The sequence below is a fragment of the Pectinophora gossypiella genome, chromosome 18, assembly GCF_024362695.1.
Source record: "Pectinophora gossypiella chromosome 18, ilPecGoss1.1, whole genome shotgun sequence".
In the NCBI taxonomy this organism is placed as follows: domain Eukaryota; kingdom Metazoa; phylum Arthropoda; class Insecta; order Lepidoptera; family Gelechiidae; genus Pectinophora; species Pectinophora gossypiella.
This window is the reverse complement of record NC_065421.1, coordinates 11,622,226-11,644,027: the sequence shown is the minus strand read 5'-3', so window position 1 is coordinate 11,644,027 and position 21,802 is coordinate 11,622,226. Positions and strand designations below refer to the sequence as shown.

General features: G+C 39.5%; 1 protein-coding gene across 2 annotated transcripts in view; it reads right to left on the bottom strand.

The window, feature by feature from the left end:
* LOC126374987 (uncharacterized) overlaps positions 1 to 21,802 on the bottom strand; it is a 90,353-nt gene that overhangs the window by 29,888 nt on the left and 38,663 nt on the right. For both annotated transcript variants that reach the window (XM_050021803.1, XM_050021804.1), the window contains exon 4: positions 9,156 to 9,361. In XM_050021803.1, coding sequence (XP_049877760.1) covers positions 9,156 to 9,361 — 206 coding nt within the window. The remainder of the gene's footprint in view (positions 1 to 9,155; positions 9,362 to 21,802) is intronic.

Sequence of the window (21,802 nt, the reverse complement as noted above, 5' to 3'; positions counted from 1 at the left end):
CGATGGCAACTTAAAAAAGATTATGATGACCAAAGACTAGGCTGTATGGGTTAAGCTCCCTTTGCATTGTGCCACGTCAACGTAGTATTACTCTTTGATGATGTTGAAATGATGTTAAAATCTTTTGGTGAGTTTTTTTGTGATTATTATCTCTGAACTTTGGCTAAAATAAGTTCCACATGTCCATGACAATGGCTTAATCTCACTATCTTTCTTTCAGTGTAAAACCCTCAGAATAATAATAACTGTAAAACCACCTAAAAATCATTGGCTTACTACATTGACTATCGATTATCCTGTTATACCGTCACACGTAATGTGGTTTACCTATGTTTCCGCGTCTTAACGGGGTAGGCAGACCTGTAATATGTCGTTTTGTTGCAGGGTTCAAAGTCCAACTTGGATGTCTATCTTCAAGGGCTACCTGGGGAGTTCCCCATTAAGATAATGTTGTGCTTACACTCGGAGTAATTGTCTTCTACATCTACATCATGCTTTTCGTATAGGACCTGCTATCCAGCGGTTTGCTTCATGATTTTGCCTAAGACCTGCCGTCCAGGCACTTAATATATCACTTTTTGGGTGAAACTTTAGCGTTTAAGTGGTTTGACTAAGCTTTGCTTGATTGTAATAACAGGATTATTCCTAAATTTGTGTTATCATGAAATAACCTAGACATGCTAAACTCTTTGCTGTATAAGAAGAAGTAATGTTAATACATTTTTTAAAAGTGAAATTTTTAATTCCATCCCCTTTGCTTTGCTTGCAATAGGAGAGTATCATGTTCAAGGCGCCCAATCCTACTCTCTATTTTTTTGCACTCTATTAAGATCCCTTTTATTCTCTAAGTTCGGCAACTAACACCTATGCCCTGGGAACAACCCTTTCTCAATGCCCTGCCGACGGCGTCCTAGAGGTAGGGTGGGCTCATCCCCACACAGAGGCTACGTAGGAAGTTTCATCCTTCGAAATATCCATTACAAGATTTTTAAAGCAGAATTTAATTTAACGAGGCCTATGTTTGCGCCAGCCTGTATTTACATGATAAATGTACTTAATTTTTTTTCAATATTCTACCCCTTCGAGGATACAGACGTGATGCTATGTTATGTCCTTTATTCCCTGTAGTTCTAACTGATCAGTTCTACCGTAGAACTATTGTATTATTTCACAATATAAAGAAGGTATAGGTCTTTTTAAAACAATGTTTATAAAAATATATTATTATATCAAAATGGAGTTTCATTAGTTGCAGCCATTTTCTCCACATAAGTACCTATAATTATTATGTTTCTTAAAAGGTAAGTAGCTAGGAAAATAATAAGAGGAAAATTAATTGTAAGTATTTGTCTATTTAAACCAAATCATAAATAAAAAGAATAGGTCTAATACTACTACTTATATAAAAACAACGAACTGAAAAGTATAAGAAAACAGCAAAACAGTTTTTACCATAACTGTACAATAACGTCAAAACTCGCTCGACGTAAAGGGAAAATAAGGCCACTCGCCGTAAAGAGAGTCGCCGTAGCGCGAGTCGCCGTTCGGAAAGTCGCTGTCAACGCTACAATTCGTTGTCTCCTGTGTGATAAATGTCATTATCATCATTAATTTAAGAGCCACGCTCTTGTCGGTGTAGCATTCTAGATGTTACTTTTAAAGGGAAAAAAGGGCAGTGGTTTCCCTCTTGCCTTCCGCCGCGCAGTACTCTGTCTGACGCGAGTGGGATAGCGCCCAGAGTAGTCTTTTCAAAGCCGAACTAGGATTCCTGTCCTCCTCTGAATAGTACTGACGGTTACTGCTGCTCTCATCACATACACCTATCAATTTACATACCAATATAATAATCTATTCTATTTGCTTATATATTTTTATTTATACTATCAATTATGATTTAACCCCTTGGCATACTACTGATTTTCATTTAGTACTTTGTTAACCTTACCTTTGTTTTTTGTTTTGTTGTTATATATTTTTTTCCGTTTAAACAATTCACGGCACGGTTTTTTGTTGGCACGTTCAATTCATTTATTACTAATTATAAGCGTAATATGGGTACTGGCAGAATATCAGTGTTGGTGAGAGTGGGCATTCGTACCATACTCTTAGCAACAATATGCTGAGTCAGTCCCATTTCCCTGGGCAGTGTTAGCTACTAGTCATAAATTGTTAAACTTAATTTATGTAAATGCTTTTGTAACCTTCACTGTTTTGGGAATAAAGTTATTCTATTCTATTCTATTCTATTCTCTCTGTCAGGTTGCCGGTGCTAAATGTCATCTATCGTAGAGTTATAAGTCCTATTGTATTGTAAATTAAACTATTACTATTTTTTTATTATTTATTGTATTGAATTCTTTATAAGTTTCAATTCGTCAAAGTTTGGATCATAATTGATATCACATGATTTGTGCCCGATTAATGGCAATAGAGTCACTCCTCATTCCATGGGACTTAAACTTAGCTGGCGAGAAGGAGATGTATTGTAAAGCTATACCTATACATGCGTGTGTGAGGAGCTCGGTGGCACAGCGGTAAACGCGCTCGGTCTGCGAACTTTCGCAAAGGCCCGTCATAGGATGGGTGACCACAAAAAAAAAGTTTTCATCTCGAGCTCCTCCGTGCTTCGGAAGGCACGTTAAGCCGTTGGTCCCGGCTGCATTAGCAGTCGTTAATAACCATCAATCCGCACTGGGCCCGCGTGATGGTTTAAGGCCCGATCTCCCTATCCATTCATAGGGAAGGCCCGTGCCCCAGCAGTGGGGACGTTAATGGGCTGATGATGATGATACATGCGTGCTATACAGGCGTGATGCTAAGTTGTTGTTATGTTATATTGTATTGTAATTGTATTACGGCCCCTCCCTGCGTTCGTCTCTGGCTGAGGTTACACGGGCCGCCCCAGACGGATTAATTTGGCACCAACTCGCGTCTTCATGGACGGCTTTGCGCCGACAGCGGTGAGCCTGAGATATATACCACACAACCTGTGTATTATGAAAAAATAACACCTATCAGGGCACCGTAGCATAAAATAAGGAATTACTACGTATAGAGCGGTAACTAACCGCACCAGCGCACTGTGTTTTATAAACCCTGATTTTGTTTCATCTAGTTTTTTCTCCAAAATACTTTTTTTCGAACTTCAGACCTGAATTTTTGGCTAAATATTTTTTTCCTAGAAAATTACTAGCCGTATCGATTTCGAAGTTTTTACTCTGTTTGTAAATCATGATATCTATAGTATTTTGGAGAAACTGAACATACTAACAGTGTAACAGTGATGTAGCTACTTCACGGTGTAGGTACTTAATATACAAAGAGGAATTAGTTAATCCCGACGCTCAAAACGCCATTCATATTTTGTAGTTGTCGTTCAATCATACTTTGCATCATTAAATATGCAAATGGAACAAGAAAAAGTTATAAAATACAAAAGCAAAAGCCAATTTTTCCCCGTAATATATCCGTCAGCTGTCTCCATCGCTGTCGGGACTGCCTCCGTCGTAAAATTGTCCATCTTACCCAGCCTTGGCATAGAAAGGCGATCTTGTGCCATTATTTATAATAATTGGCCGAAAGCGGATACAGGAATATGAAAAGAGTGAAAAGGAGACGCTTGCGATTCTCAAAGTTTTTTGTTATCTTCTTCTATCGTGTGGGTGAAGTTCATTCAGACTTCATCAACCCTGGTGTCAGGGTGATTATTGAGCCGTCACAGGTCCTTGACTGTGCCTTCCGAACACGGATCATCTTATTTTGAAACAATCAAGTGATCAGCCTATAATGTCCTAACCAAATTAGGGATCACAAAGTGATTTTTATTTTTTCACTCTAAGATTGAGGTCGCAGCCTCGAATCCCAGCATAGGCCTAAACCAGTGATTTTCGAATTTGTTTTCGAATTCACGTTTAGATCATAAATGATTATTCTATCGTGTGGGTTGTGAGGTGGATTACCAATCCCATCAACCCTGGTGTCACGGTTACTATTGAGCCAAAGGCCTCTGACATGGCTCATGTAACGACTACTTGACTTATCAGTAAGTAGTAGTCTTAAATTACTGATGATGAAAGTTGTAATAGATTGAGAACCACTGACAGTGTTCCATTGTGAAGAAGGTATTTTTCATAACTTAGAGAAGTGAGCCGTTTGTTAAAATCGATATCCACGTTAAGCTACGGCTGCATGGCAACTATGTCTATGTCTTTATTCGCTCCCAGTCCAATAAAGTTCCTTGTTATGAGAAATATATTATCTATTCCACGACCGTATAGGCAAGGAATCTTCGAACTTAATTAGTAGGAGGAAAGGAAATTAATTTGCTCATCGACCGTATAATGTCAATATATGTAGGGAGACTACCTATCCAATATGTCGAAGTTTGTTTAGTATGGGTACTTATACTAAATATTCAAATTAATAATTAACCCTGGCCTTTTTTGGTGAACTGCGGCACCTTTATGTTTTCTAACTAAATATTAATGTGGTATATTTTAATATTGTAAATGTATAGGGGAATGCATCTAAAGGGGTCTGGCTGAAAATTGGCGTTGTATTGTCCGTCATGAGGGTCGATACGACATTAGCCGAGCTAGTACCCTTTTTAGTTTTAAGTCTTAGGTACATTTCATATATGTTCAAATTTTAATATTAAGAAGTTTATGTAACGTCTTAAACCTAAATAAAGATTCTATCTATCTATCTATCTATATTTGTGTCGAAAGTTTTACCTAATTTTTTTTTTATAATATTGTATGTCGTTTCCATATCTCAGGCCTATGGAGTCCCGAACTTTTGGAAGGCGTGCGTAGGGCCGAAGCCAACACGTAGAGGCCCCTTAAGACAGTTTAATCTAAATGTGGACAGACACCAACCGGCGATTATTCTCGTATGCACTATGGGAGTGCATCGAAAGACAATCCCCGGTTCGTGTAGGACTATTGCAGATTATGGGAACAAAGGGAACTTATTATTAATTCAATAATTGTTAAAATTAATAATTATTTTACTAATATGCGCGTCGCATTTCGTTAGGGCAAAGAAAAATGTATCAGATCACGCCTATTTCCCTTTGGGATAGGCAGAGACCACTGAATGCCACTTACTAAGATCCTGACTCGATTTTCGCTTCCTGCACTCTCATCAAAGACTTTTTGTGGGCGTGGGTTTTCGGGGTACCGAACTGAGCACAGTACCTCGCTAGCCACAAGTTGGTAGTGTGACTAGTTTTGTGTTGGAAGTTGTGTATATGCGTCTTGCTGTGTAAACTTCGATATCGCGTTTCACGACTGCTTGAAGATTGCATTATTGAATGTGGCGCCATCTGTTGCATGTGAGCGGAACTAGGTGGCCAACTAGTTGGGTCCGCTACAACTTCATGCATGCTCGCCGGTTGAGTACTCTTGAGCAGGTCTTTCTTTAAAAGACCTTGGGTGTGATCGCCGTATGTACGCCTAGGGCGGCCTCTACCAACACACCCGCATACCACACTTTGTCTCTCTCCCACTTTTGTCTTTTATAGGTGATGGACGTCACGCCTGTAACCCTAAAGGGGTGGGAGTATATGTATAGTATATACAACGACTATATATCTATCTACTCAGCCTGTATCCATCCACTGCTGGGTATAGGCCTCGTCTTTTTCACAACAACGACAACATCTAATCGTAAGATATTTTGAGTTCTAAGTAAAAGGGTGCGAGCCTATTACCATTAACCGGATCATTGCTACAAATCCTGAAAACCACATGATATCAATCATAAAATATATTTGTAATTATATACTCCTCCTGGTGTAATTTAAGGCGAAGGCTTCGAAGGTCCACAGACAAGGTACCCGTGTAATTGTAATCAAGCCCGGCACTAAACAGATTACACGAACGTAACCACTATGGTTAAGTAGTGAAGGTCTAAGATTGAGTACTTCATTATATTAGCTAGTTCTACTGTGAAATGAATGTATCCTTGAAGATAAATGTTTCAATATATTTCATGGAGTACATGTAATTTGTTAAAGAAAATACGTCTAAGAGCTTTGAACCATTGACACGCGTTTAACCACACTTGTGGGTTGGAATCCCGTTGAGTTTATGCTGGAAACCCGCATCTACTGGGTAGACGAGTCATCTCTGTTGGAATAGCCCAACCCAGATAAACCATCACGTTAGAGAGGACATCTCCAATCGATAATCAGCTGAACATAGTATCACAGGTCGCAATAGAGTAGAAAATTAGAAAAAATTGCAGTGGCCACCGCGCAAATGATGTCAATGGGATTCTTAATGTAAAAACGTATACATCGCCCCTTTTAGTGATTAGTATATGTTCTTTTCTGGGTATTTCCCGTTTGACCGATGGGACTGTCGACCGGCCCCTTCTCTCTCTCTCTCTCCTTGGCATTTATTATTCCCCATCTGATGGTGGGGCCTGCCTTCTTCGTACTTCTCTTCCACTTCACTCTATCAGACGTGTCGTTCTCGGAGACATTGCAAATGCACAGGCCTTTTTGACCACATCCGCCCATCTTGTTTTTGGTCGTCCTCTTGGTCTAGGCCCTGGTATGTTTAGATTGGCTGTGACGTTACCCACATAATCTGAAGGTCTTCTTTGTACGTGCCCAAACCAATGGAGCCTGCTCTTTTGTAGCTTTTCGGAGATGACGCGGGCAATCAGCCCAATAGGATTTATTTTTTCTTTTGAACCGATTTGATTACAAAGATTTTTATGGCGTACGACGGAAAATCTTACTGGCTCCCGATGAATCGGGCTAACGGGAATCTAGCAGAAGAATACTATAAACATATATATTTACGAGTATCTTGGTAAACAAGTAAATAATAGAACTACTTAAATCAAAAATCTACAAAGAAAAATCTTTCTAGCATTTCGACAATCCAACGCCATAATACAAAGTCAATAATAATATAAATAATTCAATAAGTTACAAGAATGTAGTAATTCTGGTGTGTAGTGGACTTTTTCGTCGGCATTCGCGTCGGGGCGCGCAATAACAATATTTTTTGTTTCAGGGTTTACCTGAATCCACGTAATCGGTTGCCTACCATTGTAACTCGAATGGAAAGTAAGTTTCATGTTTACAAGGCGGACAAAACAAAAATTATGAATGCACTCAGCTGCTTATTAACCGCTTCACAACCCACACGATAGAAGAAGAAGCTGCTTATTACAAAATGTCAACTGTAAAATGTCAATTGAGGGAGTAAGGGATCTGCTAAATAATAACTAAATTGGTGATACGCTGGTTAAACGACACCTTAAGGCTGCAGTCTCATGTATTCAATAAGGACAAGAATTAATTGTACAGTCATGAGCAATATAATGTACCTTTAGGACTCTGTCGCACTAACATATTTGACATTTAGTGAGACTTACAGTTTCAATTTGTCAAAAAAGTTAATATGACATGGTACCAAAGTGTATACATATTAATGCTCGTGACCGTACCTGCCTACGTTCAATTCCAGACCCTACTTCGCGAGCATTAAGTTTACTTTTACTTTTTTCTTTACCGATTGTTTGGAATAGTAAAGTAGAGCAACTTCACGTGTAGTGACGTCAGCGGGGACGCTCCCCGAGAGGGGTGAAAATATTGAAATTCTGAATTCTGCGACCGGAGACGGTTAAGATTTGTATTTGTACTAGAACTGCAGTACCTACGCACTAAGTTCTGTTTTGGGATAGAATCAAAAATAATGCTACTATAACGATAACTCTCCGCCCCGCGCCAATTCTCATCGGGCGCCGAACTAGATTTACCTCACCCCCTCTGGGTATTACTTTAGCTAAATGGAGGAGCGCGCGCAGACTGTCTCACTCGCACTTACGCCGTACACGGCACACGGTAAGAATAAGATAGTTTGTATTTTTATATGAAGTGTCCAGGTTGTGGTTTTGGTGAGGCTTCGTTTCGAGCGTGAGCCATATTTGTCTCTTTCGATTTAAATTCGAGATTCCTTCGCAAACCAATAGTGTAGCTCAGAAACGGCTCAATGAAAGTGGCTTGTCGCGCGGGGTGTAGGGGTAGGGTTGTCAGCTTTTGAACGGAAATGTAGTAGTTTTGGGCAATTGACTAAAAACTAGGCGTGAGTTTATGTAAGTATGTGATTCAGTAGAAAAGCTAAATCAGAAATTAAAAAAGTAATTTTGCGTATTATATTTCTCATGAAAATAATATAGGACACTATTCCGTAATATTATTCATCAATCTATCTTGGATAATACAACATCATTGCACGTACGTAGGTTGTTAGGTACTTAATTTCCAAGTCCGACAAGAAAAACACGAACCATCGTACTTAGTACAATCAAGTAGATGTTCTAAATTTGTGTTTGGTAAACCGCAAAAGTATGGAACTGAAAATAATTAAAAAAAAATAATTCATGTATTTTCCAAACGGAAATTCCACTTGATATCAACTCAGAATCATGGTCTGAATCATCCCCTTCAGTATTCGTTACGGGTGAGGTGTCACAAACAGCAATACGTACTTATATGGCTACCTGTACGTACTTGTACGGAATACAAGTGGCATCGTAACAAATTCTGAGGGGGATGATTCAACTGATTATTCTGAATTAATACCAAGTGGAATTTTCCATAGCACAAGTAGGTACAGAATTGAAAATAATTAAAAAAAAACATAAGAAATGATCATGAATTTTGCGATGGTAAATTACACTTGATATCAACTCAGGATCATGGTCTGAATGATTCACTTACATCATAGTATAGTATGTGTAGTACTATAGGACGGGTGACAACCCTAGTGGGAGGTACGACACAAATAACTTACACGAGGGAGCACCTTTGGAGGCATCACGTCTGAGGTGAATGACAGATACTGTGAACCGCTTGAATGGATCTGGTATTGCTCGTTCAAAATATACGATGAAATATAAGAAATTATTGTGTTGAAGATCTATTATATTATTCTGTTCTTTGTGATGTTCCACGACTTTTTCCAAGCTTCATTTATATATAGACTAAAGTAAGATCGAGAGGGGTGAGGTAATCATAGCTCAACCGCTGTTGGGGAGAGAAGAGTTGTCGTTCCATTATGTAGTAGGTATTATTCCTTATTCTATGGTTGAAGGTATAAGTCGCGTCAACAGATATATTCTAAGTTACTCACTTCATCTCGGCATCAGACTTGGCGAGCATCCAGACCACGCTGCCGGGGTCCCTCCGGGAGCCCAGCGCCATCAGCTGGGTGAGCCGCGCCCCCGGGGGCAGGGTCGGCCGCCGCGGCACCTGGCCCGTCCAGGTCGCGATGGCCAACATCTCCGGACACTCCTTCACCAGGTGTTTCTGAGTCGCTATGCATTTCCCCGTCGCGTCCTGAGGGCGAAAACCGATTGTTTACTAAAATAACATGACGTTGGTTGTGGGCAGCAGAGGATTGATCATCGTGGTGAGCCTTGGCGGAGGCCTATATACAGCAGTGGACGATTTCCCAATCTTCTTATTCTAAATGTTTTTTTTTTGTTTTTTCAGCACTGACCCGTGCGTAGAGAAACTCACAAAGAGACACTTTAAATCGAAAAAAATTTCTGATTCGGCAGGGTCTTGAACCCGCAGCTCAAGTCATGCGTGTTAACCAACACCATTGGGACGTCCTCTTGTCCATGCGAAATTCTTTCGATCATAGCTGCTGAGCTGTGGGTACAAATTTGGAGTCGATTGTATATTGTCTTATCAGATTTAGGAACAATACAATACAAATACACTTTATTGCACCAAAATAAAAAGAAATAATTACAAAACGTAACGAACGAACGAACGAATGAACGAACGAATGAACGATGAATGAACGTTGGAACGTTCCTCACGTCGCGATTGTATACTGCATGGGTATGTGATTATAACATAACAAATACATTATTGCACACACAGGAATTACAAGATACAGAAATAGGTAATGGACAAAAAAGAGTACAAATCACCTTATTGCTAAGTATCAATCTTTTTAAGGTAACATTTGACATATTACATACGCAATTTAGTATACATGTCGCAGTCGTATTGTATAATCCGCTGTATTACATTACGGCTAGCTGTTTTCAAAAACAGGGCCGTTTTGTAATGCGGCGGTTATAAGAATAGTTTATTGAACAGGGGATTAAAATGGCCACATCGAAGCAATTCATCTAAGAAAGTAATATTGCAATTTGACATTTGCGCATATAAAAGTAAGTGCGCAATGCAAACATATATCAAATAGCAATAATGCTTTCTTAAATTGCTTTGCTGTGGCCACTTTAACCCCCCTGATAACATAACATGACAATTTCTGACAATAATTCTTCAATTATATAGTTCGATGACAGTTGCTTCTGTAAAATAAAAGTGGTACGTATTATCAATCATAAAAATACATGCATAAAATAGGTAGGAGGACCCGTGTCACTATCAATCAAACATAAGTCATAACATATCATAAGCTCACGAGTATATACCAATTGGGGTAGTCAGAGGTACACAGAGGTCAATCAATCAATCAATAATTCTAATTCTTTATTGCACATATAACATAAGGGACAAGCGCAACCGGATAAAATAAGCACAATAGGCGACCTTACTGCTAAACAGCAATTTCTTTCAGGCAACCTCAAGGTGAAAGAAGTTGATGTATTTTAGCGCGGGATGGTGATATAGATAAAAATAAACATAATAATGTAAACCTACCAATATAAACAAATTATACCATAAATAACTCCACCATCGTTCGGAATTATGGACGTGAGTTAAAAGAGCATAGGCGGGTGGATTTGATGCTCATCCATCAACATCCATCATGTTGCGGATGGAAAAGAACCCTTTGTCGACATACCTGACATACAAGCAGAATGCGTACTACCTATATTCTTTCATCTCCCTAGCGTTATCCTGTTTTTCACAGGCTCCACTTACCAAACCTGAAGATTTTCCAGGGCCGGGTTTTACAGAAGCGACTGCCTGTCTGACCTTCCAACCCGCGAAGGTAAAATTAGCCCAATACAGGTATAGGGCACATACTTCTGAAAAGCATTCCCTAGGTGTGTGGGTTTCCTCACGACCTACCTACCTGTTATATTCTTTAATCAAAAAAATATATCCAGCAGAAAAATCCACGCGGGTCTATTTAAAGCTGAAAATATACACAGGCTAAATATTTCCAAAGACACCTGCTTCTAAATAGACGTTGAGTTGTACAGCTATAAATTATGTGAGCAATTTGCCGCTGGATTACAAGGTACACTGACTGATGTGAGGCGAGAACATCTAAATAGACTTGCGTTGCTATACCTACTGAGCTAAACATTTTACACTTGTCTTGCAAATATTTTATAAAAACACATAATAACGGGTTCTTACCGCGTTTAAAGCAGGGATATGAGATTCCCGATATTTCGACACTGTTGCAGTGCCATGATCACGGAATAACTGATGAGATTGGAGTGGAGTAGGTAGATCCACAATTTTCTACGGCCAGACATATCTGTCTACCCTCATTCTTTGCCGCTTGTTTATGTATTTGATATCGGAACCATCTGAACTCGCACCAAACTCCTACCTATCTACCCCACTCCAATCTCATCAGTCATCCCGTGATCATGGCACTTGCAACAGTATCAAAATATCGGGAGTCTCAGTCTCATATCCCTGCTTTAAACGCGGTAAGAACCCGTTATTATGTGTTTTAATTATGATAATAACCGCGTAAAAAAACAAGTATTTTATGAAAGCCCCCTTTCAATATTTTATTGACGAGACTTATTGTATATTTGCCGTTAACAACAACTATTTGGCAGGACAAATGGGGAGCGCTGAGGGCTTTCACCCGGAAGATAATTTAAGACAGCAGACTTCAGGGTGCCCAGTTGGACGCGAATCTCGGTTCAGGGCGTCGTCTGAGAGAATTATATTTGAATTAATTAATAGAATAAGTAGGCCGATATCGTTAAGCGCTAAATGAGGGAAATCGTCGACCATGCCGGCGGGGTCGGTATCGGGGACAATGCGAACCTAGTGGACGCAAGCCTTTAGTTGACGCGAGGAAGATATTTTTATTAGTGGTATTGTTATTAACACCAGCAGCTGTCCTGTTATATTGTATTGTTTTTTTCCTATTGTTTATGTATTTATTTTGTTGGTGTGTTCGAATACGAGGCATTGCATTTTGTGCCTTTCTCCACGCAGAAGACGGAAGTTTATTTCTGGACGTGTGTATTAACAATACTCCGGCCGCATCTCCGCCTTTCTGACACAGTCGACAGTGTCGAGTATACCTACTGTCGAGTGTCGCAGAGTCTAGAGTGTCTCACACTCTATACGGTGACAATGGCAGCTCTCAACGCTCTGCCAAAGCTAACGATTTCAGAACTGGATGTAAAAATAGTGTCTCGTTGCTATATGGATAGACACTAGTCGTAGAACTTTGCATAGGAAAGTTTTGAGGAGTATTAAAGCGGCATATACTATGTTATATCCAGATAATGGACGTGTATTAATAATACTCCGGAGGCCTTCTGCGCCTTTCGGAAATACGATCACGATCTTTCTGATTACCCGTCCCTTTCCTTTTAGGCGGATAAGAAAATGATGGGTATAACTTAAAAATGGGGCCAATCCTACTGATATTATAAACGCGACTCTCTTTGTCAGACAGAGTTATCTGTCTTTGTTACGCTTTCTTGCAAAAACTACTAAACATATTTTGATGTTTGGTACAGAAAGTTCCGGCCAAAACAAGGTGCAGAAAGAATATAAGATAGCATTTATATAACTTATGAATAGAGTAATATATCGCGCGAGGTAACCGAAATCCACGCGAACGGACAAGATAGCGAATAACCCTTCTTTTTGCTTCTCCGTGGTCGGGTATAAATAAAGTACTACATACTTTAAACTTTGTTCTCTCCAACTGAATAGGAAGCGGTGGCTCAGCATCACACAAGTACTTAAGTTAATCGGAAACACCCAGATACACACGTCCGCAATTCCTATAAGGGTAAGGAGTGGAATTATCTGCCGTGTTCTGTATTTCCGTATGCATATAACCCGGGTGCTTTCAAGGCCAGAGTGAACAAGCACCTGGGGCAATGCCATCGGGCAAGTCTGGGGCCAAGAGCGAACCCATCAAAGGTAAAAAAGCAACAAATATTTTACTTCATAATCAAGTTCCGTTCACGATACTTTAGAATAGATATTGCCACTCTTATCCGCAGTGTAGCAGAAGCTAACTCAGCACGACACTCTCAGCACTCCAAACACTCCCAACACTCCGACTCTCTGGTATCAAGTACCGCTCTCAGCGTTCACATTAAGAGCGCTCTGGAATTACGAGTCGATTTCGTGCTCATGCGAACATTTGTCGCTACGACGATTTAAGGCACAGAAAAGTAGATTTATTTATATTTTGGTAGCCGTGGTAGCCCGGTAGGTAGAACGCTTGACTCTTGATTTGAGGTCGCAGGTTCGAATCCCAAAATAGGCCTAAATGTGTTTTCGAATTCGTGTTTGGATCATAAATGATTATCACGTGCTCAACGGTAAAAGAAAAAACCGTGAGGAAACCCACATTACCGAGAAATGTATTTCGGAGATATGTGACCTAAACTATATTGGGCTGGTTTTCCCTTCGCGGGTTGGAAGGTCAGACAGGCAGTCGCCTCTGTAAAAAACCGGATTTGGCAAATCTTTACATTTGGCAAGTGGAACCTGTGAAAAACAGGATAACGCTAGGGAGATGAAAGAATATAGGTAGTACGCATTCTGCTTGTATGTCAGGTATGTCGACAAAGGGTTTTTTTCCATCCGCATCATAATGGATGTTGATGGATGAGCATCATACAAATCCACCCGCTTATGCTCTTTTAACTCACGTCCATAATTCCGAACGATGGTGGAGTTATTTAGCCTTCTTTTGTATTCAAACTTGACTTCTTCGCACTGGTGGCCAGTTCTCTGCGTACTGGCACGCAGGCGCTCGTCGAAGGAGTCTTTATTCAACATAATATTCATATCCCACCTAATTTGATGCTAAGCAGACAACCCACGTCCAAATGTAAATATACCTTCACGTTTACAAATAGTCTCTCATTTCCGTTCGCAAATTCGTTTTGAGAACTCCGACACTTTATTACCGTGCTGCGTCGGAATTTCTAAACGTGTAAAGTACGCTTTTACATAATAACGTTCAGAAGTTTCGAGATGTCTGCAAGCGGATTTGCTTACATTTAGGTAAATGTCGCGTTACACATATTTATAGTACATTGAACTGTACGAACAAATGACAGTCGCGATGAAGAGCCACGCGCCTTAGCTGTTGACAGCGAGCCGCCATAATAATTATTGTACGTAGCATCATTATAAGGTTAACGTCGTGTCTTATAGGGAAGTCAGGGAATTGGCCTTTGATAGACTGGAATGGAAAATGCCACACCGACAAGAGCATAGCTCTTGAATTGATGATGATGAGCGTTATTATAATGAGGGACTCTCCCAATATCTAATTTCATGCAGAAAGGACATGCATCTTTTATCTTTGTTTTTGGGTATAAATTATGACCAACAATATCTAATTTCACGGATAACAGACATAATACATCTTTTATCTTTGTTTTTGGGTATAAATGATGACCCTTTTTATTACACACAATAAATTTTCCACCGATTATTATTCTGATCAAAATAAAAAACAATATAGGTAGCTACATAATTCTATATATAATCTGATCCAACTAGGTACCAATAAACAATTATTTTTGTATATGCTTAAGCCATTACATTGTGGATGTTCTTAGAAAAGGTTCATTACGATCTACTCTGAACCGGCGTGCGTGTGTGAAACGGTTGATGAAAATGGAGGAAGCAAGATATGTCAGGATCGAAGCAAATGGAACTCCATAGTCTCTGCTTACCCGGGTGGGGAATAGGCGTGAGTTTATTTATGTATGTATGCATTACGTTGAATTTTTGACTAATTATGAGCAGAGTAATGAGAAAATTGGTAATTTTTTATCACTTTAAATCTGGACACCGCCATCTATATAAATTTTCGCGAACGTAGCCCAGAAAGTACCTCATTGTGTTTTGAACAGTACAAACAAATGACAGACGCGATGTAGGACTACTCGTTGTAAAGAGACTCGCCGTAGTGGGAATGTCCTTAAAAAGGTTCAGTGCGATCTACTCTAGTATTGAGGAGCTCGGTCTGCGATTATTGAAGTTAAGCAACTTTCGCAAAGGCCGGTCATAGGATGGGTGACCACAAAAAAAAACAAAGTTTTCATCTCGAGCTCTTCCGTGCTTCGGAAGGCACGTTAAGCCGTGGGTCCCGGCTGCATTAGCAGTCGTTAATAACCATCAATCCACACTGGGCCCGCGTGGTGGTTTAGGGCCCGATCTCCCTATCCATCCATAGGGAAGGCCCGTGCCCCAGCAGTGGGGACGTTAATGGGCTGGTGATGATGATGACGATCTACTCTGCATCATAATCCCGTATTTCACAGGGTCCTCTTACCTAACCTGACGATTTGACAGGTCCGGTTTTCTACAGAAGCGACTGCCTGACTGACCTTCCAACCCGCGAAGAGAAAAACCAGCCCAATACCGGTTAGGTCACATACCTCGGAAAATATATTTCTCGGGAATGTGGCTTTCCTCACGATGTTTTCTTTCACCGCTGAGCACGTGATAATCGTTTATGACCTAAACATAAATTCGAAAACAAATTCAACAATCATTGGTTCATTGCCACATTACTAATTTATTTAATTTTTTTTTCGGTTTTTATTGTACCCATATTTTCTGAATTTCTTATGAAAAATAAACATTTTACTTACTTACTTACTTAATCGTGATTGAAATAGTTATTTTGGTAATAGAACATCTTAAGTTACATAACATATTACACGTTTAATTAGTTGAGAATCTGCAGTAGTTTTAGGCGGATGAGACGTTCGTTATGTAAAAATTGACGATTCAAAGTGTAACTATGTTACCAACTGAATAAAGATATTTTTGAATTTGAATAACTTGCATGTAATTCATAATTTTAAATGAGTTTGTAGCTGAGTGGGAGGTGCCCATTAGTATGTTTCATCAAAGTTATCTCATTAAGTGCGCCTTCCCACATTTATTCCACGTCGCATCGTTTCGTCACTCAACGCGGTTTTTCATCCGTTTAAAACTGCATTACACAGCTCTAGTGTCTACGTAAAAACTGCCTTAGTTTTCCAATTTAAAGTTTAATTTCAAAGCGTTAAATCACTGAGCAAAACCTTCCAACGTGACGCTGCACTGAAGCAATTGTCGGGAAATAAGTTTTCCATTGGGTTAGAATGGTTACACATCTGAGAGTTGCGGCGTTGCAACGCAGCTACATGACATAACAACATAACATAACATAACAACATAACATAATTGTATTAAGTTTACGCGGTTATTATCATATCATCATCAGTCACCCCGTGATCATGGCACTTGGAACAGTGTCGAAATATCGGGAGTCTCATATTTCCCTGATTTAAACGCGGTAAGAACCCGTTATTATGAGTTTTAATTATAACATAACAAATACTTTATTGCACAAACTGACAAATTAAATACAAAACATAAGAGAAATAGAATTAGTACAATATACGGCCTTATTGCTAAGTAGCAATGTCGTCCAGGCAACGTATAAGTATAGGAATGATTTAATATTATATGTATAATGTAGCGGGATAGTGCAGCATTGGAATACTTGTACGTATAAAAATAAATACAGTGATAGATTACACATATAACTGTTATAATAAATAAATGTCAATACTTAGACTACATACTACATATACTATGGATGAAAAGGAGTAGATAGATTATGAAGATGAAGAGGAAAAAGAAGTAAGGAAATGCGCCTTGACTTGCCCTTTAAAGGACTCCAATGACGAAGCTCTCCTAATGTCATGCTAATACATATAGCGCCAAACTATCATATATGCTTTATTCAATGTTAGAATACAAGGTCTAAGTTTTGTACTTATGTCTCTTTTTTATTTTAATTCGTATTCGTAACTTACTGCCTTTATTACAAGATGGATATTAAGAAGTACAAACAAATGCTCATTAAAAAGTTACCACAAGTGAACATTTTCATTTGTTTTTTCTTTTCATTTCTTATCATAAGTTTGTGGAAGTGTTTGTAACATATTAAAAAGCCATCAACTGTACTTCGTGGGTTTTTATTTAACATAAGCTCACGACTATATCCCAATTGGGGTAGTCAGCGGTACATCTATTTTTATTTGCTATTGTTTCTTCGAGTTTAGTGTGTAATAAAGATTTTTCTATTGCTTTGCGTTGCGAGGTGTCGATGTGTAGCCGCCTTAGAGCTCTAACTTCAACTGGGATGGCTTAAGAATTTCATCCTATTGAAAATCGATCACGAAGACAAAGGACGTGAAACTTTGTGAATTTCGCCGAGAACAACGACGTCTGCTTTGTGGGAGACGTATTAAATGTGACATAAAGCCTTCAAGGTCACCTAACTAGATATATAGTCAGTACACTGACACGATACCGACCCCGCCGGCGTGGTCGACGATTTTCCTCAATCAGCGCTTATCGCTATCGACCCACTAGGGTCTCAGACGACGCTCTGAGCCGAGGTTCGCGCCCAACTGAGCACCCTCAGGCCTGATGTCTTAAACGTTGTACCGGGTGAGAGCCTTCAGCTTTTTTTTCTTTCGACGTGACTTATTGTAGATTTGCCGCAGATGGCATTAACTACTTGGCCGGACTAATGGGGAGCGCTGAAGGCTCTCACCCGGTACAACGTTTAAAGCAACAGGCCTGAGGGTGCCCAGTTGGGCACGAACTTTCGGCTCAGGGCGTCGTCTGAGAGGAAAAATATTTGAAAGAATTATTCGACCCTGGCGGGTCGATAGCGATAAGCGCTGATTGATGGAAATCGTCGACCACGCCGGCGGGGTCGGTATCGGGGTCCTGAAGTGTTTGGTGTCGCGAGCTGATTGGCTGCCTCTATGGCCAGTCCTGCAGTAGACGATAAAAGTACGTGTTTTATACCACCCCAAGTTTATCACCGCGAATCTTTTTATATACTCTGACGTCACTAGGAATGGTTGTCACAATAAAAAACAAAATAAAACAGCTATTCGTCCGTGGAAACGGTGGAAACTTTCCCTACTCAACTATGTCTTTTTGTCTATAGATTTGTCTGGTTTCGATGTAAAAGGTATATTTGTAGGTGACTTTTTGATGGTGATTTTGTGTAGATTTCTGTAGTGGAACGTTAGATTTAGTAACAAAATTTGCGGCGGCAAATGATAGCTTCTATCATAAAGAATCCAACGACGCATCCTTTCTTATTTCGGCCACACGATGCGCAGAGGTAATGACAGTTTGGAGAAGCTGATTGTGGTTGGTAACACTGAAGGCAAAAGATCGCGTGGTCGTTCATCGACTAGATGGACTGATCAAGTGAAAGACGCGTCGTCATCCAAGTTCTACACAGTAGTAAGGGAAGCGCTGGACAGGAACCGGTGGAGGCAGATCATACGCTCCAGGTGCAACCCTGATGCTGACCACGATCCTCAGATATGAGGGACCGACCAAGAGAGAGATCATAAAGAATAATTCGAGCTAGATTTACCTCACCCCCTCTGTCTTACTGTAGTCCAAAATAGCCGTAAGCCGCTAAAGAGTAATTGAGGGAGCTCGCGCGAACTATCTGTCTCCCTCGTGCACACGGTAATAATTCCAATTTTGAATGGAGTGTCCGGGTGTGGTAAGGTGATAGATGATCAGCCATCATTATTGAAAGTATTCACACCCAGTCTTTCATGAAGGCAAACAGCTTCCGTGGTCCAGTGGTTGAGCGTTGGGCTCACGATCCGGAGGTCCCGGGTTCGAATCCCGGTTGGGACAAATCACAAAAATCACTTTGTGATCCCTAATTTGGTTAGGTTAGGTTAGTAAAACGATCCGTGCTTCGGAAGGCACGTTAAGCCGTTGGTCCCGGTTACTATTTATTGATGTATGTACGTAGTCGTTACATGAGTCATGTCAGGGGCCTTTGCGGCTCAATAGTAACCCTGACACTAGGGTTGACGAGGTTGGTAATCTACCTCACAACCCACACGATAGAAGAAGAAGAATGAAGGTAAAAATTTAACGCGTTCTGTTTTTGAACTTAAAAATAAATCAATAAGTAATCGTTTTCTTGTCAAGACAGGATGAGCGTAGTAACACTGCGGATTCAATCCCGACCAAATCAGATTTCTTCGATTTAATTTTCTCTTTGTGTGTTTCTTTAGAGCGCAGAGCGCTATTAAAGAAACAAAAAGGTCCTTTAATAATAATATTGCAATAGATTATCTAAAGTCGCTAACCACCTCTCTCTTGGACCACACAAGTGGAGTAAGTTATTATAAGTTTTTTGTCGCAATAACCCTCGTTCTGAGCACTTGTCTACCGGATACAATTCGTTTACTACTTGCCTTCTATATTTATTCTAACTATAGAATACTTTATTCAGTTATCTATATATATACTAGCATCCCCCTAGCATTATCCCGTTTTTCACAGGCTCCGCTTACCTAACCTGACAGGTCCGGTTTTTTACAGAAGCGACTGCTTGACCTTCCAACCCGCAAAGGGAAAACCAGCCCAATAACGGTTAGGTCACATACCTCCGAAAATGCATCATGGGTTTCCTCACGATGTTTTCCTTCACCGCTGAGCATGTGATAATCATTTATGATCCAAACATGAATTCCAAAACGAACTCGACAATCATTGGTTTAGGCCTGTGTCACTCCATCGCTACAAAAAAGAATAATAATGATTTTTATGTGGTAAAAAAATAACTTAGGCAATTTTGTTTCATTGTAATTTCTACGCTAATTAAACATACGAACGGGTATATAACGAAAGTTTTCAATTAAAGCTAAACCTTCAAAACGATACTTAGAGATAATCTTAAAATGGCGGACCTAAAATAGGCAATCCCTTAAATCACAAATCCGAGACAAAGTTAAACGGAAAAAGCCACAAGTAAAAGGGCTATTACAAAGATTCCAGACATTACCTGGATCGGTTTATTTTTAGTTAGTAACTAAAGGCAACTAAGGCGAAAACCACAGCATAAAATAAAGAAAATACCTAGATATATAAGTTTTGTTGTTGTAAATGTGAATACAGTGTGTACCTGTAATTGGGGCACATATACAAAATCTAATTTAAGACTTGCATTTTATAACTTTACAATATGTGTACTGTTGGTATACCTATCTAAATAAATAAATAAATAAAGAAAAAAACCAGTCATAAACAGTGGAATGAAGACTCCTTCGACGAGCGCCTGCTTGCCAGTACGCAGAGAACTGGCCACCAGCGCGAGGAACTCAAGTTTGAATACAGAAGAAGGATGGCTGCGTGCGCAGCAACAAGCCTCATTCCATCAGGAACCGTCGTACCGTACACTCGCGTCAAGAATCACTTATAATTGTATATGAACCTTATGGGTGATTCATTACCACCAAAAGGTTCATCATATCCATCTTGGGACTGCTATCAGCAGTGGCCTCAAGTTGTCTTGGATTACTTGTGGCCCTGCCCGCCCCATTAGGAATGTCGGGCGTGAGATTATGTATCTTTAAAAATGTATAACTATATTGAAGTTCAAAATGACGGATTTTCCAATCGGCGTTCCCCAAAAACACGATAGGGGGTTTTGTTAAGTTTTTTCTTCGTTTACACGTTTAATTTCATGGATAACAGACATTATGCAACTTTTATCTTTGTTTTTGGATATAAATGATGACCCTTTTTAATGAACCAAGGTACAAATACAACTTCCACCCATTATTATTCTGATCAAAATAAAGAGAAGCAATATAGGTAGCAACATCATTCTAAATAATAATAATAATAATTCTTATAGATAATGTGATCCAAATATCAAACAACAATTAGTTTTGTATATTCTTCTGCCATTACATTACATTTTTGAATAATTATGTACGCCAGCAATGAGAAAATAGATTATCTATCGTATGTTTGGAGAACGTTGATTAGAAAGTATCCCTCATTAAAAATCAAGTCATAATATTTGGATCTCTATTTTTATAACCGAATTACTTTTACGAAAAGCGTTTGTATGTAGATGACCCACTGTAATTTTATTACTATAGCCAGAAGACTCAATGACGTAAGCACGACAGAGAAAATAGGTAAATGAAAATTTAACACCGCTCGAGCTGTGTCTATTTCCAGACAGGATCGAACAAGGGACCTAAATATGCATATTAACGTTTGCCTAAAAAGGGTCACACTACACAACTACCATATTATTATTTACTTATTTTTTTGTCGTGACTTATTGTAGAATTGCCGCAGATGGCATTAACTACTTAGCCGGACAAATAATATTATTATAATATCTATATGCAGCAGAGAAACACCCAATATTAATTCGCCGTCTCTCGGTTGCGATTCGAATCCCGGGTCGGGTTCTTTACTACTAAAACCCATTTTTGAGGTCACGTACGGATCGCGAATTTATAACTAGTGTTTAAAGGTGAATGAAAACATTGTGAAGACACTTTATGATATATCCCGGTAATGGTATTTATGAAAAATTCTATAGTCAAATTGTCCAAATCATCATTACTTATTAAAAAATAAAATAACCAATTATCCATAAAAAAACCAACACTTTAGGCCAAATATTTCAGTTCATAACAAGCTTAGCGAACCCCTCTACGAACTCTCGTAGCTGCTACGCCGCTACGC